This window comes from Pungitius pungitius, chromosome 21 (assembly GCF_949316345.1).
Source record: "Pungitius pungitius chromosome 21, fPunPun2.1, whole genome shotgun sequence".
NCBI classification, from domain to species: domain Eukaryota; kingdom Metazoa; phylum Chordata; class Actinopteri; order Perciformes; family Gasterosteidae; genus Pungitius; species Pungitius pungitius.
The window spans coordinates 9,717,027-9,741,825 of record NC_084920.1 but is presented as its reverse complement, the minus strand read 5'-3'; the positions used below and the strand labels follow the sequence as shown (position 1 = coordinate 9,741,825).

Sequence of the window (24,799 nt, the reverse complement as noted above, 5' to 3'; positions counted from 1 at the left end):
TACGCCAGGGGTCCGTTTCAAGAAGCGGGTTTAGTGGAAACTCAGTTTGTTAACCCTGAGATGAGGTAAACTCTGGGTTGTCTGTTTCAGAAAGGGAGGTGACTAAACCTCAGGGTGAGTCACCATGGTAACTGAGCCTGTGAACCTAACCTGGTCGGGAGCATGTTTTCTTCAAGAAACCAAGTTTCTTTCACACGCTCCTTCCTGTGACAGCAGCCAGCCTTCATTTCCTCAAACACGCTGTTTCAGCCGTATTTTAGCGCAGTTTTGACATATGAACAAAATAAGATCTCCATCCATCTTCAAACCGCTTATCCTGCACACAGGATCGCTGCAGGGGGCTCGAGTCTATCCCAGCCAACAGTGGGAGAGAGACGGGGTACACCCTGGTTTGGTCACCAGCCAATCGCTAACACAGAGACAAACCATTCACACTCCCATCCACACACCTAAGGGCAATATAGAGTTCCCAATCAACCTAATCCCCAGCACATGTCTTTGGACTGTGGGAGGAACCCGGAGAGAACCCACGCAGACACTGGGAGAACATGCAGACTCCACACAGAAAGGCCACTGGGTGGAGTCGAACCCAGGACCTTCCTGCTGTGAGGCAACAGATTAGAAATGTCAGCTCCAGATAACTACTTAGACAGGATTGTTTTTCTTCAGTCCATCAAATACGTCCACAACCTCATGTCCTCATAACCATCGTGGACATGCTCACATCCGAGCACATTCTTTGTGTAAGTGTTTACAGCATTGTTGACAATATTAGTAAATCTCATGTATGTAGAGCCGTGAGTGTTTGTTCCCTGGACACAAACCAGTGAGAGCATTAAAGAGGAGTTCCACAGGATGCACCTGAATAAAATACATTATAGGTTCAATACCATTGTACCAGTTTTTACCAGCAAATTTATTCTTGTGATTAAATATGAGCATAGTGTGTATTTCAAGCCTGTGTGTAGTGCAAAAAATGTAATTTTCCCACTGGGAATTAGTAAAACGTATGGATTATGATTAGTGAGTACATTAAATATTAACTCACAACACTCCCACGTTTTCTCCCACGTTTCGGTCTTTTGCTGCCGTAGCGTGTTGCTTTGTTTCTAATTACGGTTCATACTCTCATTTATATTTACAGCTCTAAGGGGGTGAAGTATGCCGAGCGATTGTTTGTGGTTGTTGCCATGGTAAACCGTAGTATCATGGCTCCATTCATGCTGCCTTTATACTGTGGTGGTGCACGCGCTTAAGTTTAGGGTTTGACTCGTTTGGTAAACCTTCGACCTGAAACGGACCCCAGAACTGGTGTTTAAAATGTTTTGTTGCCATGAAGGGATGACTGGCATGTGCCTGCACAGACCATCACCAGACATTTGGACTAACTTGTGTACTGGAACAACACAGAAATACGCAGCTCGTGGAAGCTATAAATCAACATAACGTCTTGCTTTGGGCAGTCTGTTATTTCCAAACGGCCAGAGGGGAGTTTTTAAAAATAAACTAGAAGACGGATTAAGCCTATTTTTTTTAACCTGAGCCACAAAAAGGCTCGTTACACCGAACCATCTGAGAATCAGTCATTTAGAAGCACACTTAAATTAAAAACCACGGCAGATGAACCACCGTAGAAAGAAACTCTTACCAAAGTTACTCAAGGTTTATGGAAAAACAATTCTTAAGGAGCGACCATTTAAGAAGGTTATTTATATAAATTCTTTTAAAGAAGCATAAATCATGATTGGAATAGACAAAACAGCAATGAAAAAGTTATTTATCTCATTCCATTTTACAATCCACACACCAGGCATTTTACCCACAGATACAATAAAAACAAATAATCCACACAGCAGGGAGTACATAACGCTTTGGTATCAATATTTAGTGGAGTCGTGACATGAGGAACTCTGGCTGGTTCTTTGTGTTCTCCAGATCACTCAGCAGTACATCCATTCGCTTCCACCAACCAGGGGGCCTTGAGGAGGTTCCCTCATAAAAATGCAGAGTAGTGGATTGTCACTAGATGTGAGCCCAAGTGAAATCGATACTACAAACTCAGAGACCACTTTGGATCCAGCTTGTTCCTCCTCGGGTTCATGCTCTCTAGGAATACCTCTGGCTCAGCCAAAGCATTCTACTCCGCTGGACAGACTGCAGCGGGATCAGGAGCGACACATTCAACGCATTAACAGCAGACCAGAACCAGCCAAACTTCACAATGTTAGTATTTAGCCTCCGTTGTGACGAGTGGAGAAGCTCATCGTGTGCTGCATCCTCCCACAGCAGGTACATTAGATCATGAGATGATAAGCGACAGCATTGATAAAACCAAAAGAGTAAATGTGCAAAAACAGGTGGTTAACATCCAGAGGACTCAAGACTTGAGTCAAAGGTAACACACACACACACACACACACAAATGAAATTCAAACAGCTAAAACAAATCCTCCCTGATACTAAAAGGTGTGTGATCAGGACACAGCCATAAACACACGAGTAGTGGGCCTTCATAAAGGCTGGAATTTTGCATAGAGAAACCCGGAAGAATCACTTTGTTCCATTTGTTTGGTTTTCTCTTCCCTTTGGTTCCCGTCGTTGGTGTTCATGGGGTCTTCCCCTCTGACAGCTCTTCTGCTGGTGGTCAGGTTTCAGAATCCTTACGAATCCTAAAGTTTAGGTCAGAGCCCCCCCCACCCCACATGGCAGGGGATGGTGACTAGTTAGATTAGTACATACACTAACTAGGAACAAGCTCTCTATTAAAATACAAAAAAGGAAGCGGAAGCAACAAAACTAAGAAATAAAAATGACTCTGGATCCATTAATACTAAAACTGTTGGATTGCGAGGTAAAAACATATGTTGGTCTCTGCATCATGTTTGCAGTAACGGAAAAAAAGGGAGCTAAAGTCCAATGTTGATCTTGCACGGCGGCTAGCAGCTGGAAACAGCTGAGCGGTGACAGTGGAGCACAGCAGTACAGCTGTGAGCCACAACAATGATTAGACCCAGTTGGCCAACATGACCAAGGCGCTACCAATTAAAGGGAACTTCCACAATTCTCGGTAGCTAGTTTAATACCATGGTATATATAAAAACAAAGAGCATTTAAGCTTGTTGTCAACCTCCCAAATGGCCAATATAAAAATGACACTGTGTGATAATCAACAAGAGTTTTAGATGCAGAAACCTGGGTGAAGCTATCGTGAGGGTTCACGGCAAATGAAAAAGCTACAAAGCAACCCCCCTGTGAGTATTTGTTAAGCCATTAAAGTCCATGAACTCTTTAGAAGACCATAAAGCTGGTACAAAATTGAACTCAAAGATTCAACAATCTAAAAGACTGCTGGGGTACAACATCAAAACAAGAAATAAAATACACTCACAAGGCAATGCAAGAATGTACGCCATTAGACCCCAAAAAACATTAAAAGTTCCCAGAGCATGGGTTCTGGTGGCCTCATTGGCATTGGATGAATGAAGTAATAAATATGTCAAAAGAAAGCTCATCATCAGAGATGCAAAATCTCAGCAGAGAGAAAAGTCCACCAATCAGCACGCTGGTGTGTGTGTGTGTGTGTGTGCGGTCTTCTTTTCACACTGCGTAGTTCACAGAGCCCAGCGCTGGTCTCTTCTTGCCTTTAATCTTCAGGGATCCGTAACGAGCCTGGAGACAAAATAACAATTGTGAAAGTGTCCGACTTCCATCTGTTGGGACACACACTGATATTAAAGCACGCACTACGTGAAACACTTACGTCTCGGCGGACTTTGGAGCGCGTGATCTTGACACTCTGTGAGCGTCTCAGTCCTTTCTGAGTGACGGCCTCGTCCTCTGAGTAGATGGGCTCAGCCTCCTCGTCGCTCCTCTCCTCCTGGTCATAGAAGTAGTCTGAAAAACACACACGCAGCAGGTCCAGCACGTGGAGAGATGTCAGACACCGTGGTGGCTGTTTGCGAGCTGACATGCATCAACACATGCACACGTTGAACAAGTAAAGGTTGCGTTACATTTCCCTGGTCCTGCTGGGAGTGGGATTGGTGAGCTGCAGGTTACTGCCCGGTAAATGGACTTGTACAGCGCTTTTCTAGTCTCCTGACCACTCAAAGCGCTTTAACACTACATGACATCATTCACACACTGATGACAGGACCTACCATACACAGTGGCACCTGCCCACCAGTAACATTCACACACTGTAGTCACAGCTACAGGAGCAATGCTGGGGTTAAGTCTCTTGCCCAAGGACACATCAACATGCGGGTTAGCCGGGCCTGGGATCAGACCGCCAACCCTCTGATTGGAGGACGACCACGCTCCCCACTCACCCACAGTCTCTGCACAAAGCAGCAGAGGTGATTTACTCTGAATCCCACAGCGACGGCTGTGAGACGCGCAGCATGGCCACCACTCTCGGTGTCACACACAATCAAACTGCAGCAGTCACAACATGAGAGAACAGCCCTTAGCAAACTAGGAAGTGAGGTATTGGAGTTACATCCCTGCCCCCTGAAGGTAACCTCAGTGATGCTACACACAGTCCGATCAGAACAGAACCAGCAATAATACAGAATGTACTGCAAAGATTTTGGAACTTTTTGTTTGGCTGTTCAAGAAAGACTAAACGGATGGGATCGTTGATTTGATCGGTGGCAGAAGAACTTTGGTATCGAGTCCACACCGCTATCTTAGAGTGGAGACGCTGCTAATTACCATTAGGACGTGGCAGGAGAAGGTTGTTACATAAAAGATGGAATGATGAAAATAACCGCACAACAGCCAAGTAGTGCGCATGAAATGAGAGTACATTTGGTGGATGATTACGCTTGGGCTTGATGGGAGGCGCACTGCGAGAGAAGGTCCAGCAGAGGTCAGCAGACACGAGGAAGCCCATTAAAAGGAGAGGACATCTGACCACAAGTTGCCCAAAGAGCTTCTGCTCCATCGTGAGGATGAAGAGCGTCGGCCTCCTTCATGAGCATGGCGCTCTCTTCATTTATAGATAAGATACACACCTTCTACCAGCCCTCACCCAAATGCTACAGTTCTAGTAGAAAGTAGTATACAGCAAGAGAGATGCATGAGACGTAACCTCCCGCTGCAGCACCTGCTCTCGCAAATCTAGATATGGTCTGACAGGTGTGCTGAATGAACCATCACAGAAGTGTGTGTGGGTGTGTGTGTGTCCTAAACACTACGTTAGTACAGGTGCCCTGTGCACACTCCTGGAGAGAGATGCTGCGGTAAACAGCAGGGAGAAGAAGACCTCCAGCAGCGGTGAAGGTTCAGTTAGATGAGCTGAAGTATTTAAATCAGAAGTCAGACTGGGTCAATGGTATTATTATCCAATCGTTGTAATCACTCGGTTTCTCATATTGGACTTGGTCTTATTTTCTTGGTTAAGAGTGCTCTGGATCCTGAGTAAGTGGGACAGAGGAAACAAACACTGTGGGCAAGTGTGTTCTTACATTGCTTCCTGCATGAGGGACAATATTGTTGCAGTATTGGTGTCCATCCGGGCTTTCAAAGCCGAGGGAATGTTTGCACAGCCATTTGTTCTGGTTCTAGCTCCCGCTGCTGCTGACACATCTGGAGTCAATTAGAGGAACCTCCCACTCTCCAGAGCTGGAAGCAGCGGTTCCCTCGCCCAGGAGGAAGCAGGTCGGGAGGAGACATGGGATCCCACATTCCAACACAGGACCAACCACACCATACGAAGACTGTGATGCTCAAACGGGAACTACAATTCATCACAGGCAGATTTCTCAAAATAGTTCAGTCCTGCTACTTAGACTCCACAGCAACTACCACTCATCTCCCTCCCATCCTGCTTGGCTCCCACCATCATGAGGAAACACAGCCATTAAATGTTCCACAGCAATGTTCCAGGGTGGAATGTGGAGAACAAATTCCAGCCATTCCACAAAGTCCATTCTGTACAGAATGCTCCAATTTCCTGCTTCAGCTGCTTGTTTCCTGTTTATTTACATTGTCTCAGCATTGACTTTGAGCTTTACCTTATTTTGCGTCTATCTTCTGATGACACCCGGGGAAAGCCCCCAGTCATCAAAAGACACCTGATGTATCATCGGACAAAGGAGGCAGTCCACTCGCTGCTCATCTGTTCCATGTCCCCATCTGCTTTCACCTCCTGCTGCCTCAAAGTGGAAGACTTTTACTAAAATATTTAGTAAGTATCATTAGGCTTTTCCATTTTGCAACGTTCTTATTTACTTGTGCAAATGATTCCCAGGGATGCATGCCAGTGCAATGACTCCTCCATCTTGGTTTTACTGAATGTCGGGGCGATGTATGACCATCCAACACATCCAGATCAGAGACTTCCTTTTACCCATGGCATTTGTTTGAATTATTGTTTTATTTAATATATAAGGTTTATTAATATCACCGGAAAAAAAGACGTTTTTCCATTTCGGTCCAACTAAATAAAGCAGTTTGATCACCTCGATCAATCACTGGTCCAATGTTAAGAGTGATAAAGCCTGGTGGCCACATCTGGACAGCTTTGTTTAATGTTGTCACTCTACTCATTAATTATACCCAGAAAATACATTCATTACATCAATTGATCCATCCGAGACAGACAAGATTTTGCTAATCCCATGAAAGCAGCTGTTGGGGGGGGACGGCAGAGAATTAATCCACACGTGCTCTCGTGTGTATTCGTGTGTGGGACTAAATCAAAATCAACTCCAACGGTGCAACAGTGGGAGTCATTGATGTGTCTAATGGTAGTTTTTGAAGAACAATGGAGCCCTTTGACACAGAGGAAGAAGATATTTAAGCTTTGATGCGCGCACATGAGCTGACATGGCTGCTGGGATTTGAGGAGTAAGATAAATATAGAATAATACACCCAAGATATCATTAGTCATATGTATAAAAAAATAATAATCTGGAGAAATAGCCACCTACAAGCGCCCCCCCCATCTGTGAGGAGCGTCAGAGAGCAGTTGGAGGGTAAATACATGTCTTTCTGCCTCCATCTCTCTGCTGAGCTGAATACACAGCAGCCTTTTTCTCTCTCAGTATGCTAATCCATCCATCCACCACTTGTTCCTCCAATTCACTCCCTCAGCATCCATCACTTATATCTTCACTCTCCTCCTATACATTCATCTCAGTCGTTTCCTCCACTCCCATCCCCCTACTCTCTCCACGCCCCACTGGCTGGCTGAGGTAGGTGTGTGTGTGTGTGTGTGTGTGAGACAAAAAGATGGAGAGTGTGTGTTTGACATTCCACTAGCATCCTACTCCACCTCATCCCCTCTGTCTGCTGGGAGTGCGCACGCACAAACACACAGCGGTCTAATCATAAAAAAGGAGAGGGAAAAAGCCTACAAAGACGAAACAATAAACAGAGCCAAAAATAGTCTGCTGTTTCACCTGAGAGAGTGGATATTTAGAAAAGAATGTATGAACAAAGGAACCCTGCACAAGTTAGGCTGAAAATTTATCCAAATTAAAAAAAGAGGTAATTTATTTGATAACACACATCTTTTCATATTTCTTTGTCTTAGCACCAACAACTCCATGGATCCCATCATGCTTTGGGTGAGTCGGTCACACTTGGTTACACTTCTGCGAGTTCCTGTTTAAACAGGAAGCATGGCTGTACACAGCTATTGCTGCATAACTTTTAATGGGGGACAAAACGTCTTGACAAAGCGGTTGTGAGGAATTAAATTAAGTTGGCCTTTCATTCACATATTTTCTCCCCTTTTATGGGGTGACTCATTTGAAAATTCTTGACTCAAGTGTGTGTGTGTGTGTGTGTGTGTGCGCTTACCATCTTTGTCGGCAGCGTCAGTGCTCTGAGATCTCCTGGTGGCGGGGTTGGCTGAGCGGGAGCTGTACTGGTAGAGTTGGTTTCCTTCTCCTTCACCTTGCTGGCTGATCTGTGTGAGGTCGTGCATGCTCAGGCTACGGAGCTTCTCTGTGATGGCGCCCTGGCCCTGTTGCACACACGCACACACACACGTCAATACTATATCAGCATCGAACAGCACGTCCGACCCCCCCCCGATCCAACACACTGATGAAGTGAGTGGGTGTCACTCTAACTACCAACTGCTTCCCTCGACATCAAAAGGCAGAGTAAAGTCGGGCACTTCCAACTGAATATGTCTGAATATGCAGGTCCAAAAAAAAAAAAAAAAAACTCACTATGGGTGGAAGAAAAGTTGTGTGATGCAACATTCCAAGAGACTTGTTACAACTAGTTTGAAAAATTAAGAAGTTTTATTCGGCCCAAGATAATTTTAGCAAAACTATTTCTGAATTACACCGAGGGATGTTTGGATGAGATCTGGTCATGACTGGACCAGTGGGCGTAGAAATGCTGAGGTAAATAAATAAGTAAAAAGAGGTCACTGCAAATTTAGAACTAAAGCACATCAAATACTGTAATTATTTGGGATATTGTTAACAAGAAAGGAAAGTTATACAATGATGATGATGATAACAGTTCAGCAACATGGGATGAACAAAAAACAGACACAGGAAGAATATGTAAAGTGTCACAATGAAATGAAATGTTCATGGATAACATATTATTTTAGACCCTCCTTTGGTTCTAAACAACGAGTTAACAGCATTTGCAAATGCTATACTGTTGCTGCTTTATTTACACTATGAATCAGCTGCAAATAAACACCAAGCTGTAAGCAGGTCTGCTAAAAGAACAGAAAAGCAAAGCATGGGGAAACATGGTGTCATGGGATAAGAGTTGTGGTATGAAATAGAAAATAGTGTCCATGCTGCTTACACTGCTTTAATCTCCCAGAGTAGCCTGGTGAATCACACACACCCTGAAGAAAGAAGGACGTCAGTACAGAGAGAAAAGAGAAACAAAGTCACAAGCGGGTTAGCTAGTGAGTGAGATGGGCACAACAAAAAAAACATCATTCTGACCAAACAATAATCAAAGAATAGAAACCAGAGCACCTTCCCCACCACCAGCTTAAACATTCACACATGGTTCAAAGCAGATTAAGCATTAAGATAGAGTAGCAGCGAACATGACCCGTTGTGTCGGCTCGGTGCCAGCGTCTCTCGGTTAGACACCAACTAACTTCCAGGCGTTCAGTCTCAGCTGCCTGTGTGTCTCCGGTGAGCGGCTGTTTCATTAAGAGCATCTTAACTCTGATTGGCTTTCGCGAGACAGCGTCGGGCGAATTTTTCAACCGCGGCCCTGTGCGGCTCACGGTTTGCAGCCCTCTGGGTGGCGCTCGCGGCCCAATTGGGGGTCGCGGCCCTATCACTGCTTTACAGCATTTGAAATTGCACTGTGAACAATAAGGTGATGAGAAAACCCAGAGGCAGAGGAAATAAGGGAAACAACAGACAAGAAGCACGCTTCAGATGAAGAGAGACACAGAGGGAGAACTTGGAAAGAGGGAGAGTGACAGAGCCACTGATCACTGGCAGGTTTAACGTGAGCAGACTATAAAGACGCATGCACTGCCAGTGTTTCCCCAACCAATGTATAGTGGGATTATAAAGGGGAGCCCCCTATATAATCCCATCAGTGGACAGTGAGCGCACATTGGAAAGGGAAAAGTCTTTGTGTAATCCACACCATATTCCACATGCTCTCTCCTTCTCAGTCTTAGCTCTTATATACTGAACCATGTTCCTGATCAAGCTAAATCTAGGCTAAATGTGAACGCTCACTAGTAGAGGCCCAGTGGCTGGATTACCTCAGTGCAGGGAGCGTGATCAATGGGGATTATCCGACACCCTCAGTTATTCATGCGATGCACACACTTTGTTAATACTGACTCTGCAGGGAGTGGTTGCTGCCGAGGGGCACAATCACAGCGCATACATCAGCCCCGTTCAAATCTCATTCAGGATCATCTGCATCTTGTCGCGATCATTAGCACACCAATCCCACCACGTCTGGGTGTGGTCTCTTTTGGCGCGTTTCCACCAAGCGGTACGGTACGGGTCGGTACCCTTTTATTTGTGTCTCCACTGAGAAAAGTACCATAAATCCGCACCGTAACACTTTTTGGGTACCCTTCTGTTGGGGTACCTGGCACAGTTGTTTGGTACTAAAGGGTGGAGCTAGACTCACTGCAGAACATTGATTGGTTGAAAGAGTGTCGTCATTTGCGCGTGCCGCAACAACAGGATCGGCTGTATGTCTCCATTGTTGTTTGCGGTTAGCTTTCAGTTTTCGCGCGATCGAATGACGTCAATCTACTTTCCGTCCAATACCACGCCTATCAAGTGACGTTACCACTACTTTCTGGAATACACCACACCTATCAAGTAAGGGTACTGTTGGCGGTGGAAACGCTCGCCAAATCATGGTTAACAGACCCGACCCGTACCGTACCGCTCGGTGGAAATGCGCCATTTCATGTGGTTTAGCAGAGGTAGACCATCATCTGCTGACAGGTTGGATTCAGTCAGTCTCTTTAAAACTTGAACCCTGCCACTTCACCTGTTTATATTACAAACTCCTTCTCTCACTACATTGGGTAGAAAAGAGACTTAAGGAAATTCTACTCAGTGAAAACAGAGGTACTCAGGAGTGGTATTTATAGAAAATCTGATCTTAATTTGATGAAATACCCCAAGAGTCAGGTGTAGGCTACAAACAGCCTGATATTGGGCCGTTGGTATACACAGAAGAAGGGGAAATACCAAACAGCATGTAGTGTGGGACACTTGCCTTGACGGCTGCAGTGACGGCGGCCGTGGCTGCTATGCTCAGTCCCTGCCTGCCAAAGTTGACCATGGTCTCATAGCTCCTCTCTTTGGCCTGCACGATGTAGTCATCTATTTCCTGCAGGGGACACAAGCAGACTGTTTCACGGAGGACAAAGTAGTGGAACTATAACATTCTAGACAGAGGATACGGTTGGATGGGTGATCTTACCCTCTCTCTGGAGGACAGCAGAGGGTGCAGACACTTCCTGTAAATGAGACTGGCTCCTCTTGTGTATGGGGACAGCAGCCAGATCACAAATGCTATTTTCAGCTCATAGTAGAGGGGAAACCTGGACACACACACACACACAGCAAAATCAATAAGGTCCCTCTGTAGATTATACAAATGAAGGATCAAAAGGAACAAACAAATTAAAAAGTAGTTTTGCTGGCACTTTCTTTGTGAAGAAAAACTGACTAAGCAGGTGTTAGAGTGTGTTGAGAATATGCAATGTTCACTACGGTGTGTTGCTGGGTCGCGTTACCACAGATGTGTAAATAAAAAGCACAGAAACATTACTTGTTTTTTAGACGGCTAGAAACAAGGTGAACGTAACTAGTAGCGCATCAACGTGTCGTTGGAGCACAGAGAAAGTTAAGTGAGGTGAATGGAAAATAAAAGTGTTTAATTTCTCTGTAAGGATATTTTCATAATATTGTTGGACTATTTTTTATAAGAATGTGGCCCTGTCAGTGACCAAAAGAAGCACCTACATAACAAGTGGCCTTGTTAGTGCTCAAAGTTGTGTATGGGTACCAACATTTGAAAAGAAAATATCAGCAAGACTTGTGTCTGTCCAACACGCTCTCCCATCTGTCATGGGCCTTTTGAATACATCAGTTGAGCCTGCAATGATGAATATGAACACTCCCCTAGGGATAGAATCCTCCCCTAACCAAACAGTGTTCTCACCAGAGCAAAGATGATGATTAGGTGAGATTGTGGTGTTTGTTGTGTGTTTAACTCACCATGCTAGTGTGAGATCCGTGATGGTCTCCACCACAGTGTAGAGGGCAAACACAATCCAGTACATCATCCATCGTACCTACACACACACACATAAACAGAGGCTACAATGAACAATACACTTGCAATACATCTGCTATATACAAAACAAATGACTTCCGAGACCTCTGAAGGAATCTTTCGATGTGTCGATATTGGCGGTAGGGCTGCAACGATTAGTCGACGTAATCGCCGACGTCGATTATAAAAAATCGTCGACGCAGATTTCTATCGTCGCCGCGTCATATATTATAAAAAGATTCAGTGCTACGGGTCTTTTTCATTCAGCATTGCAATACACTACAGGAAGTTCTGGGGGCGAAGTTGATCAAGTTGAACGTGGGTCTAAAAAGTCTGGGAGCATTTCGTCAGCGAACCGAACCAAAGCGGAGTTGTTGTTTCACAGCAGCATGGCGGCAACGCACGGACATTTAAAACGAGCTGGAGCCACCACTTCTCATGGTAAGATTAGCTAACTACAGTAACGCTAGCCTTGTTAGCTTATCGTAAGGTTTACACTTGCGTGTTGGAGAACAGAACGTCTCGTGGAGGATGCCAACGCTATGATGTTAAATGCAATGTAGTAAGTTAAATCAGTGAATTATTGAAGCCTATTGAAGTCTTTCCGTTCGTTCTGAATAGTTAACGTTAACCTCCACTTAGCACTCTTCAAACACAAGATTGTGGAGAAAAATCAACACCACTACGAGAGAGCTACACCAGCACAATAAAAACCTACTAAAGTCTACAACGTGATAATTTAAAGCGCTTTTAGTACTGTGGAGGTGGAGGAGTCTGGACAGAGAACATCCTCAACATGCTCGTCACTAGCAAAGACTTGATTGCTATTTTGAGTTTCTTTTAAAACTTTATTTGCACTCTATACTTTTAAACGCATATTTGCACTTACGTTTTGTATTACTATTCAATATATTTTATTATGATGATTACATTTGTATTAACTTGTTACTCAAATACATTTGAAGTTCAAAATCCAAAGTTATTGGCTGTAAATAAACGGCCACACGTTGTAGTCAAAAGAAATACTCCTACACTGTGGTTAATCGTTAGATTAGTGGACTAATCGGAAAAAATAGTCTATAAATTAGTCTATTACAAAAATAATCATTAGTTGCAGCCCTAATTGGCGGACATAGTTGACTCGAGTGGTACTTTAGTAAAGCTCGATGCTTCAGCAGAAAAAAGTGCGAGGTTCAGACCCGGTTCTGGTTCTCCAGAGGAGGAGACTCAGCCGCCACACTCCTCATGCTGGAGCTCCTCACCATATTAACTCAAATTGCTAGTGGGCAAAATAATAATCTTAATGCCAAGCACTAGCATTTAGACTTGACACTCACACTACTAACCTTTCAAAATATAAAATAAGTCAAGGCTTATGCATTTTGGGTTTATCCCGCTGTATCAAACTAGCAGACTCCTAAAGCCAGGGTATGAAGCAAACCCGTATCTAACTCTACACCGCTTCTGGGAGGCCCAACTGTGCCAAAAATAGAACTGGGTATCTTAAAAATGTACGATATCAAACAACTTCAGAGTCCTTATTAAGTACCAAGTACTTATTACATAATAATGAGCCCTTAGACGTAATAACTCCATGGTAGCGACTTGTCAATCACAGTAAGCAAAGAAAAGAGATTCAGAACATCAATGCATGTTTACAATGTGTACTGAGGGAATAAATAAAGAGTTTTCTTTTTCTCATAGACTTCTATAGGACCAGAGGGGGCGCCCCCTGGTGGTCAGCTGAGACAATGCAGGCTAATTGTATGCCAGAGCGTCTCTTCTGACGAAGAATGTTTAGAAAATGGAATAAGAGATTTCACAGGTTAATTTCAAATTGAACAAAAAGCCAAAAGACATGGCAAGAGCTGCAGCATGTGAGATTGACGTTCTCTTTTACACCAAACCGGTTTCCCTTCATGGCCCGTTGTCGGGAAACTTCACGATTGGAATTTAATGCTGAATTTGGCAGCCTTGCTGCTCCCTCGCTCCCGGCATCCCCTTCCAAGGGCTTTCCAAATCAAAGCCGCTGGTAGACAGTCACATGGCAGGCTAGTGGTATTAGCCAGTCACTACTATTGCCGCATGACTGAGCACACACTGACACTAGGTAATGAAATGTCAGCATGGCTGTGTGTGCGAGAAAGAGGGACACACAAAACACCAACACACACCTGTCACATGATCTCCCAGAATCACACGTCTGTAGTCTGACTCACATTTCTGGACTGGTTAATTGGACACGGGCACACACACACACAACATCTCATTTGGACATTTCAATCCACTGCTTCAGTCGCTCTTTAACGTCTCCCCCTTTTATCTTCAACCCCACCTACCTGGGTTCTCTCTCTCTATCTTTCCCTTCCTTCATCTGATCAGTGGCCGAAGACATTAAGAGGTGACCTCAGTGAAATATAAAGCAGCCATTTTGCCTTCCTGAGGCAATCGCAGACATTTCCTGGCCCTGTCTCTGAATAACTGCCTTCCATTTAGAAAGAAGGGACAAAGGACCTGGCATCAGCGCTTTATAGCCAAAGGGCGCTCTACTACGGTCACTAAACCTGGTCGGGACCACTGAACAAAGACCAATAAGGACTGCACAGTTTCATTCAGCAAAACAACTTTATACAACAAAGAGGAATATTTGGTCAATAACATGTGACTCACGCACATTATTTGTGTATCATCTCAAAATGCTAAATATCTTGGGAACACAATTAATAGTTTTTGATGTCAATTCAAACAAGATATTTTAGATTGGGATGGTTTGATTTCAATGTTAATATTTATTCTCACTATTATTTCCCTCGTTGGCAGTGTTTTGGTACAAGTTTATTGAAATCTTAAGTAAAGGTAAAAATGGTAGTATGTTATACATCTGTGTTGTGTTGACTGTAAAAACAGCTGTAAGTGGAGCACCTGATGGTCTTGTTTTTGTGTAAATAAACCGCCGACTGCTGTGTGCACGTCTCCCCTCTCACAGACGTCACTGCCCTCATTAGCATGTGGGAAGTCGGTCGTCGAGCTGAGCAACAAGGAAGGGCTGACAAGACCAAGACCAGACATGGACGGGTTCAGTTTAAACTACGCGTATGCATACACCTCTGTGCTCCTTCTACTGCATCACATTCAAAAGGGCATCAGCACTCCCTTTCCTGGTAGACGTTTTAATCGGAAAATTGTGGGAAAAAATCTCTAAAAACAGGGAAAGTGTGGCGAATCAAAAAAAAATGTTCTTCGCTGCATTGGTGCAATTTTACCATGCCACATTGTCAATATTAATGGACTTAATGGATGACAGAGCAGGCACACAGCGCTCTGAAGGGCAGGGCTTCAGCGCTCAATGTCGGCAGGAGCAGGGCACAGTCGGCTGTGGTTCACTTTGGCTGATGGGTGCTGCTCATAGCCGGCTCTCCTATTTGTAAAGACGCCTTTATTTTATAAGAAAAATTACTGTACATCTGACAGCATGATCAGCATGATTCATTTAGTTAATGATGGTCCATTTAGAGTCAAATAGAATATGCTTTAGGGCGGGCTTACTGTGATTGACAGGTCTCTTAGGCTCAGCGTATCTACGTCACTCCTTCGCATTCCACATATGTAACCTCCGCTCATCGGTGGGTTAATAAACAACACAGTGAAAGCTAAATCACAGCACTCTAGGCCTTTAAACGGCGCCCTGAAAACCAATGGGTGACATCACTGTGACTACGTCCACCTCTTGTATGCAGTGTGTGTTCTTTCCTGAAACAGAATGTTTACCATCTGTGTTTGGGACTTTGAGCAGCTGTGACTTGGTGAGTGAGGCGTGCTAGCAGTGACGCAACAGGCAAGGTTTTCCTCGACTGTATTAATTACACAGAGTTTAGCTTGTTATCTGTAGGAGTAGGACTCCACCCTCCTCACAGGGGTGTTCTGGGTATCTTTACTCATCAGAACAGTTTGTTACACAACGTGGAGGGCAACACTTTAAATGTCTGACAGGTCAGGAATCAACTTGCACATTACAAAATACAGTGTTACAATAATGGGGGATTTATCTTGACATTCTAATATAATAAATAAAGGTAATATTGTTTAACAACTGAGAAGACTCAACAGTAAGTGCATCATATTAAATCCAGATTTGTATTCATTAAAGCTGATAATTCATAAATAAGTCATGTACTACAATGTCTTGGAAACAGAAGGTAGCTTGTCTAAACAGACACAGAAATAACAAATTAAAGCGTATAGGAAGCGTGTCTTGTAGCTCTCTGTGGTTTTTGGTGGTAACAACACAGACATGTCTGGGATCCAGACCGCTCTGCATAGAGGCCCATCTGTCTGAAATGGAGTCAAACAGTGTAGCCTCCGGGTCAGAGGCTTTAAATGCTCTCATTCAACACGCTATCATTTCTGTGTCAACAGTGGGTATCACAGACGGAGAGCGGGGTGGTGGACAGCCATGCTAATCCCAACCGAATACTGTTCAGTTCTGTTAATGAGCTGAAGGGAGCCGAGAGCGCTTCAAATCACTGCCTTGGACTTTTATCAGATCGGAGTGTGTTCTACACACATACACAGGGACGAGGAGACATGTCTGTCAGCATGTGCCCAGGTGTGTCCTGTTTGTGCACACACACACACACACACACACACACACGTCTCATAAAACTAGCCACAGGCCTGTTTAAAAGGTTAAAAATAGTTACTTTGTTAATCCCACAAAGGAAAAGGATTTTGGTGCAGCAGCATTTATACATACGAGTGAAGAGTATGTAAAAAAATAATAATAATAATTTTGTATTAATAAAATGCATCCCAACCCTGGGGTTGTAAACCTAGGGGGAAATACTGACACATGTCCCTTTTCCTTTACCCACTAAACAGAAGTGGACAAAAGCATCAGTACCAGCAGAGATAAAGCAATAGAAGCAGACAACGACAAGACAGTCTGAGAGCTACTCGGTTTAAGCTCTGTGTGAATGAGTTACTCTGGAGGACTGGGATTTCACTCTCACTGGTATTACTTACATCATCCAAAACAAAAAAAAAAACCTTCCTCACATTTATATACATGCATGTTCCCATCGACCCATTCCAAAGGAAATGAGTACAAAGACCCCAGATTTCTGTTGTGCTATGAATGATGTGGGAAGTGCAGCCAAAGTCAGCAAACAGACACAAACCCCACAGTGTCCTCAGGTGACACAAGGATTTCATCAACTGGCTGGCTAGCAGAAAGTGGGCTTACAGCTGGGAATGAGAGACAAGGCCATTAAAAGTGTGTTGACCAACAAGGAAAAGGGTCTATCCCTCTACAACCTTGTCCATTACAACTTGGATGTACATTTAAACAAGCGTCATATGGGCTCAATCTAACGACATCACACACACGGAAAGACAGCTTCTGTTTTGTTGACATGAACACAGACAATCAGAAATAACATGGAGCACCCCAACAACAACAACCAGTAATAGACCAAATACTCTAAATAGAAGGCTCTGTACTGGGTAGCAAAAACTTTCTGATCTGTCAAAATAGCCTTTACATATATGTGAACGTTGAAGTGCTTGTCAGGCTTGGTATTTGTGTGCCTGTTTGTGGTGAAATCGAAGAGGGATTCAGACTGGTTGTCTACACATGTTGAGTGTGTACTTACATATTCCTTGACGTTTTTGGTCTTGACAGCTTTGTAAGAGTAGTATGCAGGATACAAAGTCCCAAAAAACAGCCTGTGGGGAGAGAGAGAGAGAGAACACACAATATGAAGCCTTTCATTTCATCACACTCACATGGCAAATAAGCGCAACTACCTTCTGATGGAATATGTCGTGTGAACCAGAAAACTTTTATGCCAACATCGTGACAACAACACATCAGTGGGAAGGCACTTTCCCTCTGCACAACACTTTAATGAAGGGTTTGAATAGCTTACAGCAATACATCAAATCCTGTCTAAAATACAGAATACAGGGGCAAATATATAAAAACCTGTTTCACAGTTAAAGGACATCATCTTACTGATGATGATTGGTTCTGACCCAGTCTAAAACCACTGGAACACAAGGCAATGACTCAATGTTCCCCTGTAATCAGCGGTGAAGGGAAATGTGGGATTTGGGTCCCTGTTCTGGTCCAGTGCACGTTTACACAACACCACAATTGAGCTCTTCTTTTGTATTTGCAATGTACAGAACATGTACATTATCAATCAACATGATTTTAATCTGTAATGCTGAAGAACTAGGTTACTGCCGTTTAGTCTTTCATAGGAAACAAAATGAGAGCACTGGGTATCAGGAGACGAAACCAAAGTAGCATGAGGACTATGTACGGTGACTACATACAAATGTTAGTGATATTCAGAATAGGACAATATTTCTATTTTGACTCAAGCATCATGTTGGAGCATCGACGTGGGATTTACCGGTGACGAGGATGTGGGTCGTTTTATGCCAGTCAGAATATCCGTGGCTGAAATAATATTCATTTTCATTAGCTTTGATGACAGCCGATTTGGAAGGGCAGAAAACAAGCTATCTCGGGAATAGGGGTAACTGAGAACATCATTCAAAGCTGTGGCTCAGTAGACAATTAAAAGTTGTCACAAAATTAAAATTTTAAATTAATTTGAATTATTAATTATATTGGGTAAACAGTTTGGTTGTGTTGGTTTTAGAGGAGTGACTACACAAACCACACACTCCTTGTTTCACGCACTTCTTGTTGTCACCATCAACAGATCTTATTTAGGACATATTGTGGACGAATGGATTGCCTTTGATAACTGCAGGTGGAAATGAAACCTCTTTGCACTCCAACTTGTACAAAAACATCTATCAAGTAAAAGTACTTCAATGTTCTTATATCATCATCATCTCAACAGTACAAAGAAAACCACTGGCCTAATCAGACACAGTGGATTTTTCAAAAGACAAAGATACCATGTAGTCCAATTGCAGCCGCCTGGTTTTAGGCCAACAAGCGTGTGGTTTGGATTTCATTGTCCCAATGTTGTTTCAGCTCCTGGTAAGGCTGCCTGATACCCTCGGCTCTCCCTGTGACACGGCCCTGATGTGGGAGAAATGACTGAAGGAGCCTTCGACCAATTCAAAGCACCAAAATGTGGATGCTTTCAGAAACACTGTAGCCTCTATGCAGACACACTGACCAGAGTTCCTTCAGCAGAGGGCCTGCCGCCAATAACCGCAGCAGTTTATTTTCCTGCTGTTGCTATAGAAACACCAAGGCTGCCAGAGCCTGCATGCTCCCTCTTCACGTCTCCAACTCACTGTGAACTTGCTGTGCTTTACTTGCACAAATGTAGATAGAGATGGTACCAGACTGTCCGTCCAGATTCCAACGATTGGAAATGGATGCGATATACCGGAACACTAGTCAGTTACTGCTCCGTTATGCAAATCCACAGGGGACTAGCAGGCTTTTTGTTTGGCTGGTGGTTAAAGAAAGGGAGTTGCTAATGCAGCGATAATAGCAGGTATTTGTGCCTCAATTGCGCCTAATTTGCTTGGATTGCAAGGCGTGTAGTCACAGAGATAAAGACCGTAATAAACAAGCTCGCCAGTAACAATGTTAACCAGCTCATGTCAGCCCCTGGTGATTTGGACGTTTAACATTTGGTTGATCATTCAAATTGTATTTTCAAAAACCTACTTATGAGGGATGTAATTTTGTTCTTATCACAGCATACTTTACACAGACAAACTAAACTAGGGCTACAAATCAATACAATTAGATTAGTAAAGGCTTACTGCACTCACAGTGCTATGCCATCCTTCAAAACAAAATAAAAATGAATGAGCCTAAAGTACACAGTGAAAACTCAAAAGGAATTAACTTTGGCCCGCATGATAATATTGAATTACTATTATATATTGTATATTATGAAAAACTCCTATCACTAATGAGTCCACCGGGGGTGGCCTAGGATTTTACTGATCTGGCCCACTTGAGATCCAAGGACATTATCTGGCCCAAACCTAAAGTTAGTTTGAGGCTCCTGAACGGGTGGCTCAGGTGTCAACAAAAAAGAATAAAACTGATTTACTGGTTGCTGACCAGTAAATCAGCTGACCTGTCATACAAACTGCCGTTCTGTGAAAATGTGGCTCCGCCCACTCAGCGTGCTGCTGTGACGCCTGCCACAGAGTTGCCACAGAACATGCGGGTACCGCGGCACGTTTTTATTACCGATACACCGTGCAACATTACTCGGTACCGCTACCGAGTGGGTACCAAATAGTACCTTAGTTCAAAACCAGAAAAAAAAGAAAAATAGCCGGAGTGACTAATTTTAAGCAGTTTCTTTTTGAAAGATCTCCTCGTCCTGCTTGGAAAACATTCCTTTATCTTTCTTAAAAGTCTTAACCATTCATGTCTTTGAGAGTAACAGACCAGATAAGAATCTCCATAAATCAAGCTAACAAAAAGACGTTCAACATGCACTGAAATATAGAATTGAATGAAAAGCTCTTCCCTTCTTCATTCCAAAGTCTCCATTTCCCTTCTCTCCTTCGTTATTTCGTCTCTCTGCAATTTCCACACCTCTCCTCCTCTTTGCATGCAGCTGAGAAAATAGCTTTTAGATAGACCTTGACTCTAGGTCAATTTCCCCAGTTTCCTGACACCGTACACCACCGACAACCAGATGGAGGGAGGGGGAGGACAGAACATAACAGAGGGAGAAAAGGGAAAAAGAGAACAAGGGCAATAAAAACAGGAGATACAGAGGAGGAAAAAGAAAGAGGAGGGAAAGAAGGAGAAAAAAAACAGATCTCCATCCAAGATTTGAGTTGAACCATCTGGTTTGAGCTTCAGGAATAAGAATTTGATTACAATGACCCCCCCCCCCCCTCTGAAAAGACAAAAAGAGGATTGTTGAGAGGAATGCTGCTACAGCAAAAGAGACATGTTACAGTCCAAAACTGGCCATACATACCCAGAGGACCTCATAGGAAATAAATGGCATACACCAATAGACTGGTCTCAGAGCACTATAAGCCTTCACACATTAAAAACAAACAGACCTTTTAATACCAATTTAAACAGAGCTTAAGACTTGTATAAGGATCACAGTTTAAATAGATGTCAAAGCTTGTACAAGCCATTGTTTCTGTGATGGTCATTGGGTACTCCAAGTTATCAGCCACATCATGCATGGTGAAGCCTCCGTCACAAAAAGCATCCAAATTTAAACTTGGAATTGTGATCTTTAAACTTTTGACTGATTTCCAAATATTGAGAAATAATTTAGCAAAGAAATTGACCATTTTTATTTTTTTTAAATCATAAAGGACATTTCCTGCCAAGAAATTTGTGGGTCGCATAATTACATATCACTTACTAATTTGCTGGTCGCTTGCGGTTTCATTCAAAACACTCACAACTGTTGGCTAACTTGCCTGTCTGGCTATCATTAGCTTCCCTGTTCCAACAATGTTCAGAACTGGCATGCAGGCTGAAATTCCACCGCTGTCACAACCTAACAATGTAGAAAAGGCTGCTAACCACTATATTAACTTAAACCGTGTACATTCCTTCAGGCCAACTGGACTTTCGCCTTCTCATAGCTCTTATTTGGCAGGAAGAGCCAATATTGGTAGCCAAAGCAACAAACTAGCAGACTATAGTGGAGTTTAAAGTCTCTCTGCACCTCAGCACCTCTGACTTATTTTACATTGAAGCACAAGGCAAAGGCTATATCGGATAGATATAGAATGGTAGGGGAAACACTGCATCACTGATAAAAACACTATTGAAAGTCCAGAATTATAGAAAGGACTATATGTTTTAGATGCTTTAGAAACAGGAGGTGTCACATAGGTTTCAGAATAATCAACGTTTGTTTTTTTAAATAATAGTATACTTGACTTCTTTCTTTACAGGGCTTGGATACGAAATACGAGTGCACACATAATTACAATCCCTCCCCTGCATTCGGTGGGTTGTCTTGTGGCGTTTGCCAGTTACAGTAGTTGTCTTTTGTTAGTTCCTTGTCCACTGGTGCGGACAGAGAGCAACACAGAGAGCAATAACTCCTGTGTCATTGCATGGATGCACATGTTTTCAAGGCATAAAGAGCTGATCCTGAAAGGCTTGTTCTCTATTCTGCTGATGGGGGGGGGGGGGGGGACCAGCAGGCCGCAGCAGGCAGACCTAACAAAGCATTCCAACTCATGATGACATAATCAGTGCAGCTCAACACCTTCTGCAGCACAGACAGATTTTTTCAATCTTTAATGACTTAAATATTATAAACACCTGCACAGTTTGGTGGGATGAACTAGCTACAGGGCTGCTGCGTCAAAGAGGACCTTGTGGTAGTGTTATTGTTTTCCACATCATTGGGAAGAATATCAGCAGCTGCTTTACACCAATATATTTGTGTTGATTTAATCAATTCTACATTGTGTACCAGTTGCAAGCTTAATGCGCTCTATTTAACCCATTACATTGTAGTGGTAGTGACTTCGGGAAAGACACCGGGACAAATATGCACAGGCATTGGACAAAGGACACCCATCGAAGATACAAGCCCTATACACTCCAGCTAACACAATATACAGGCCAACCAACTTCATTATTAGTCTTGAGTTTGTCTACGAAATTAACGCATGCCATTCTTTAACTCCAGATTTGTTTGAAAAGTTACGTTAGGGGTATGATGGCAAAGATAAAATCCCAATCATTCCGTAAAGAAAGCAGCAATGGCAATGGCTGAATACCCTGTAAATGTACTGGGATACATTCCGTTGTTCAGAGGCCTTATGGGAAACGCAGCAGTTGGAGGCAGCAGTCAACAAAGTCATCAATAGGAGCTCATCTAGAAACACACACTGACCTGTGACCAGAGTCTGTTATAAAATAATGTCATAATTACCTCACGGCGCAGGGCTCGTGGTTGAAAACTGCCTTAGGAAGAAGGAGAGGCTCTTTGGCAAGTTAAAAACTCCCTTCTGACTGTTCCACATTCCTATCCTCTACTAGTCAAGCAAACTGCTGTTCCTGAACGTATACAGGCAGAGACAGAAAGAATTACAGGGAGAGGGCCAGCCCAAGAACACAAATGCCCGGTGTAATAAATAATAATAAATCGGACTATTTCAGAGGCATGCCAGTACACAGGGAGCTAGCCTTCCTTCCTGTGTGGATGGTTGCCAGGTTACAAAGGGCAACCTGGCTAATATTATCTAGATTACGACTGTACCTACCACTCCTTCACACAGGAACATGTTTGAACCTGTGCTTCAAGAAGGTTGACCTTACGTATTATTACGGTTGACTCACGAGCAGTGCACGTTCATGATTTATAAACAATATGCTAATATTAGCTTTTGTCTCAACCACGGGGCTAACGTTATCCGTTTATTCCACTGGTTTTACTACAAAATACACCGTTCACGTGTTTTCAAGGCACCTGGTAGCTCTTTGATAGCCCAACGTATCTGTTTTTTGGTGGCAAAGTATCGACACTTTAAAAAAATGAAAGGGCGGAGGTAACAAGGACGACAAAAAGTTAGCCAAGCAAGCTAACAAACTTCATCCTTTCCGCAGCTCCAATGTTCTCCGTGAGGTAAAGAGGTTTTATTTACTTGCATTACGTTACTCTCAAAGATATTGGTACTCACACTACGCTTCGCGAAATCATCCAGGACACCATGTTTTCTGTCTTCTTTTGTGTAAAGCTGTGTTGGTGGAAGAATACAGCCCCGGTGACAACGTTAATGGCTAGCAAGGCTATCCGCGCCGCTGTAGCGTTAAACTTCTTCTGCTAAAATGTAGTTACTCCGTTGAACGTCGACATGGAAGTAAAAGGTCCTATCTCACTTATCTGCTTTAGCAGCCATACCTAAGCGGTGGAGTTCCTATCCAATAAGACCCTTTGCTGTTTTAAATACTCTCTTCCACTCCGTTTTCCTTCTTCGCTACTTTATTCCTGGCACTGCCGCTGCCGTGGTAGCTACTGACGTCATAGGAAAAGAACGCCCTAACGAACATACTATTGGTAGATACTACAGCTCTGTCTGTTTACAACCAACATGACCGGCCATTGGTTAGAAATATTGGACCATGTGACCTTTGCGTTTGACAGAAGCGGTGCGATTTCAAACCCAGTGACCCGTCATCTGATTGGCCCGCCTTAGGTTGGCGGCTATTTAACCAACGGAGGAGAGAAGCATTGTCGAGGTTTGGCGGATTTTTAGGCGCTGTGGTGGGGTTTCAACTTCCCATGGATGGCTACTTTATTTACGTTCTAGTGCACTCAGGCAGGTTCTCAGCTCTTTGTTATATAAAAGCTTGCTGTTCACAGTCGCAAAAAACGTCTATGCATGTTGCTTATTACATACAGATGGTTGATAAATCCCTGTCTGATTGCGCAGTGGGATTTAAAATAAGCGCTTCCTCGTTAGATCTTACTTTATGAATACATGAAGTTGTGTGGTCGAGAAAAAAACACAGTCTCAATTTTATATTCTCATATAATGGAATTGTACGATACAATCCATTGAGGGCCAAGAGAAGTACTTGAGAACGTATCATAGATGTAAATTGTACATATTGGTTGGATATTCCTAAAGAAGTTTCAAATTAAACAGTTTCATTGTGTTTATGTGTGTATTGTAGGTATTCAAGCATACTTACATCCACATGCTGCAAATATCACACATGTTTTACACTTGCACTACACCTGGGATTCACATTTATTACCTATAGTAACCATATTGTTAACATGGTTCTAGCTTGCTATATTAGGTGTGCAGCACCGAAATGTGCACTATTTTTAGACTGTAAGATTAGGGACGCTGTGATGAAGCATAGAAGATCTGATGACTGAGAAAGAATTTATTTTAAAATAAATTTAAAGAATTTATTTATGTATTAATGGGTTTGTGTTTGCGATTCTTGGCTTTGGAGGACACTACCAATTGGAGACCGTAAGTAAAACTTCAGTGGACTGCATGTGACTAGCTCATTACAAAAACCACACTGGTGTTTTAATCGTACTCATATTC

At 43.2% G+C, this 24,799-nt stretch overlaps 1 protein-coding gene across 1 annotated transcript; it reads right to left on the bottom strand.

Moving 5' to 3' along the window:
- Positions 1-1,649: 1,649 nt before the first annotated feature.
- Positions 1,650-23,782, bottom strand: reep3b (receptor accessory protein 3b). Its single transcript, XM_037464035.2, has 8 exons — positions 23,414-23,782; positions 17,425-17,497; positions 11,716-11,792; positions 10,916-11,036; positions 10,709-10,822; positions 7,814-7,979; positions 3,761-3,894; positions 1,650-3,669 (listed from the first exon to the last, which is right to left on the bottom strand). Exons 1-8 carry the CDS (start codon positions 23,443-23,445, stop codon positions 3,598-3,600), a joined length of 789 nt encoding a protein of 262 aa, XP_037319932.1. The 5' UTR covers positions 23,446-23,782; the 3' UTR covers positions 1,650-3,597.
- Positions 23,783-24,799: the final 1,017 nt, after the last annotated feature.

Excerpts from the sequence above, each read along its gene's own strand:
- reep3b (XM_037464035.2), bottom strand. The coding sequence starts at position 23,445 with ATGGTGTCCTGGATGATTTCGCGAAGCGTAGT. Across the intron at positions 11,793-17,424 it reads CCAAAAACGTCAAGGAATAT|GTACGATGGATGATGTACTG; the intron begins GTAAGTACACAC and ends GTGTGTGTGTAG. Across the intron at positions 3,895-7,813 it reads TGACGCTGCCGACAAAGATG|ACTACTTCTATGACCAGGAG; the intron begins GTAAGCGCACAC and ends TGTGTTTTTCAG.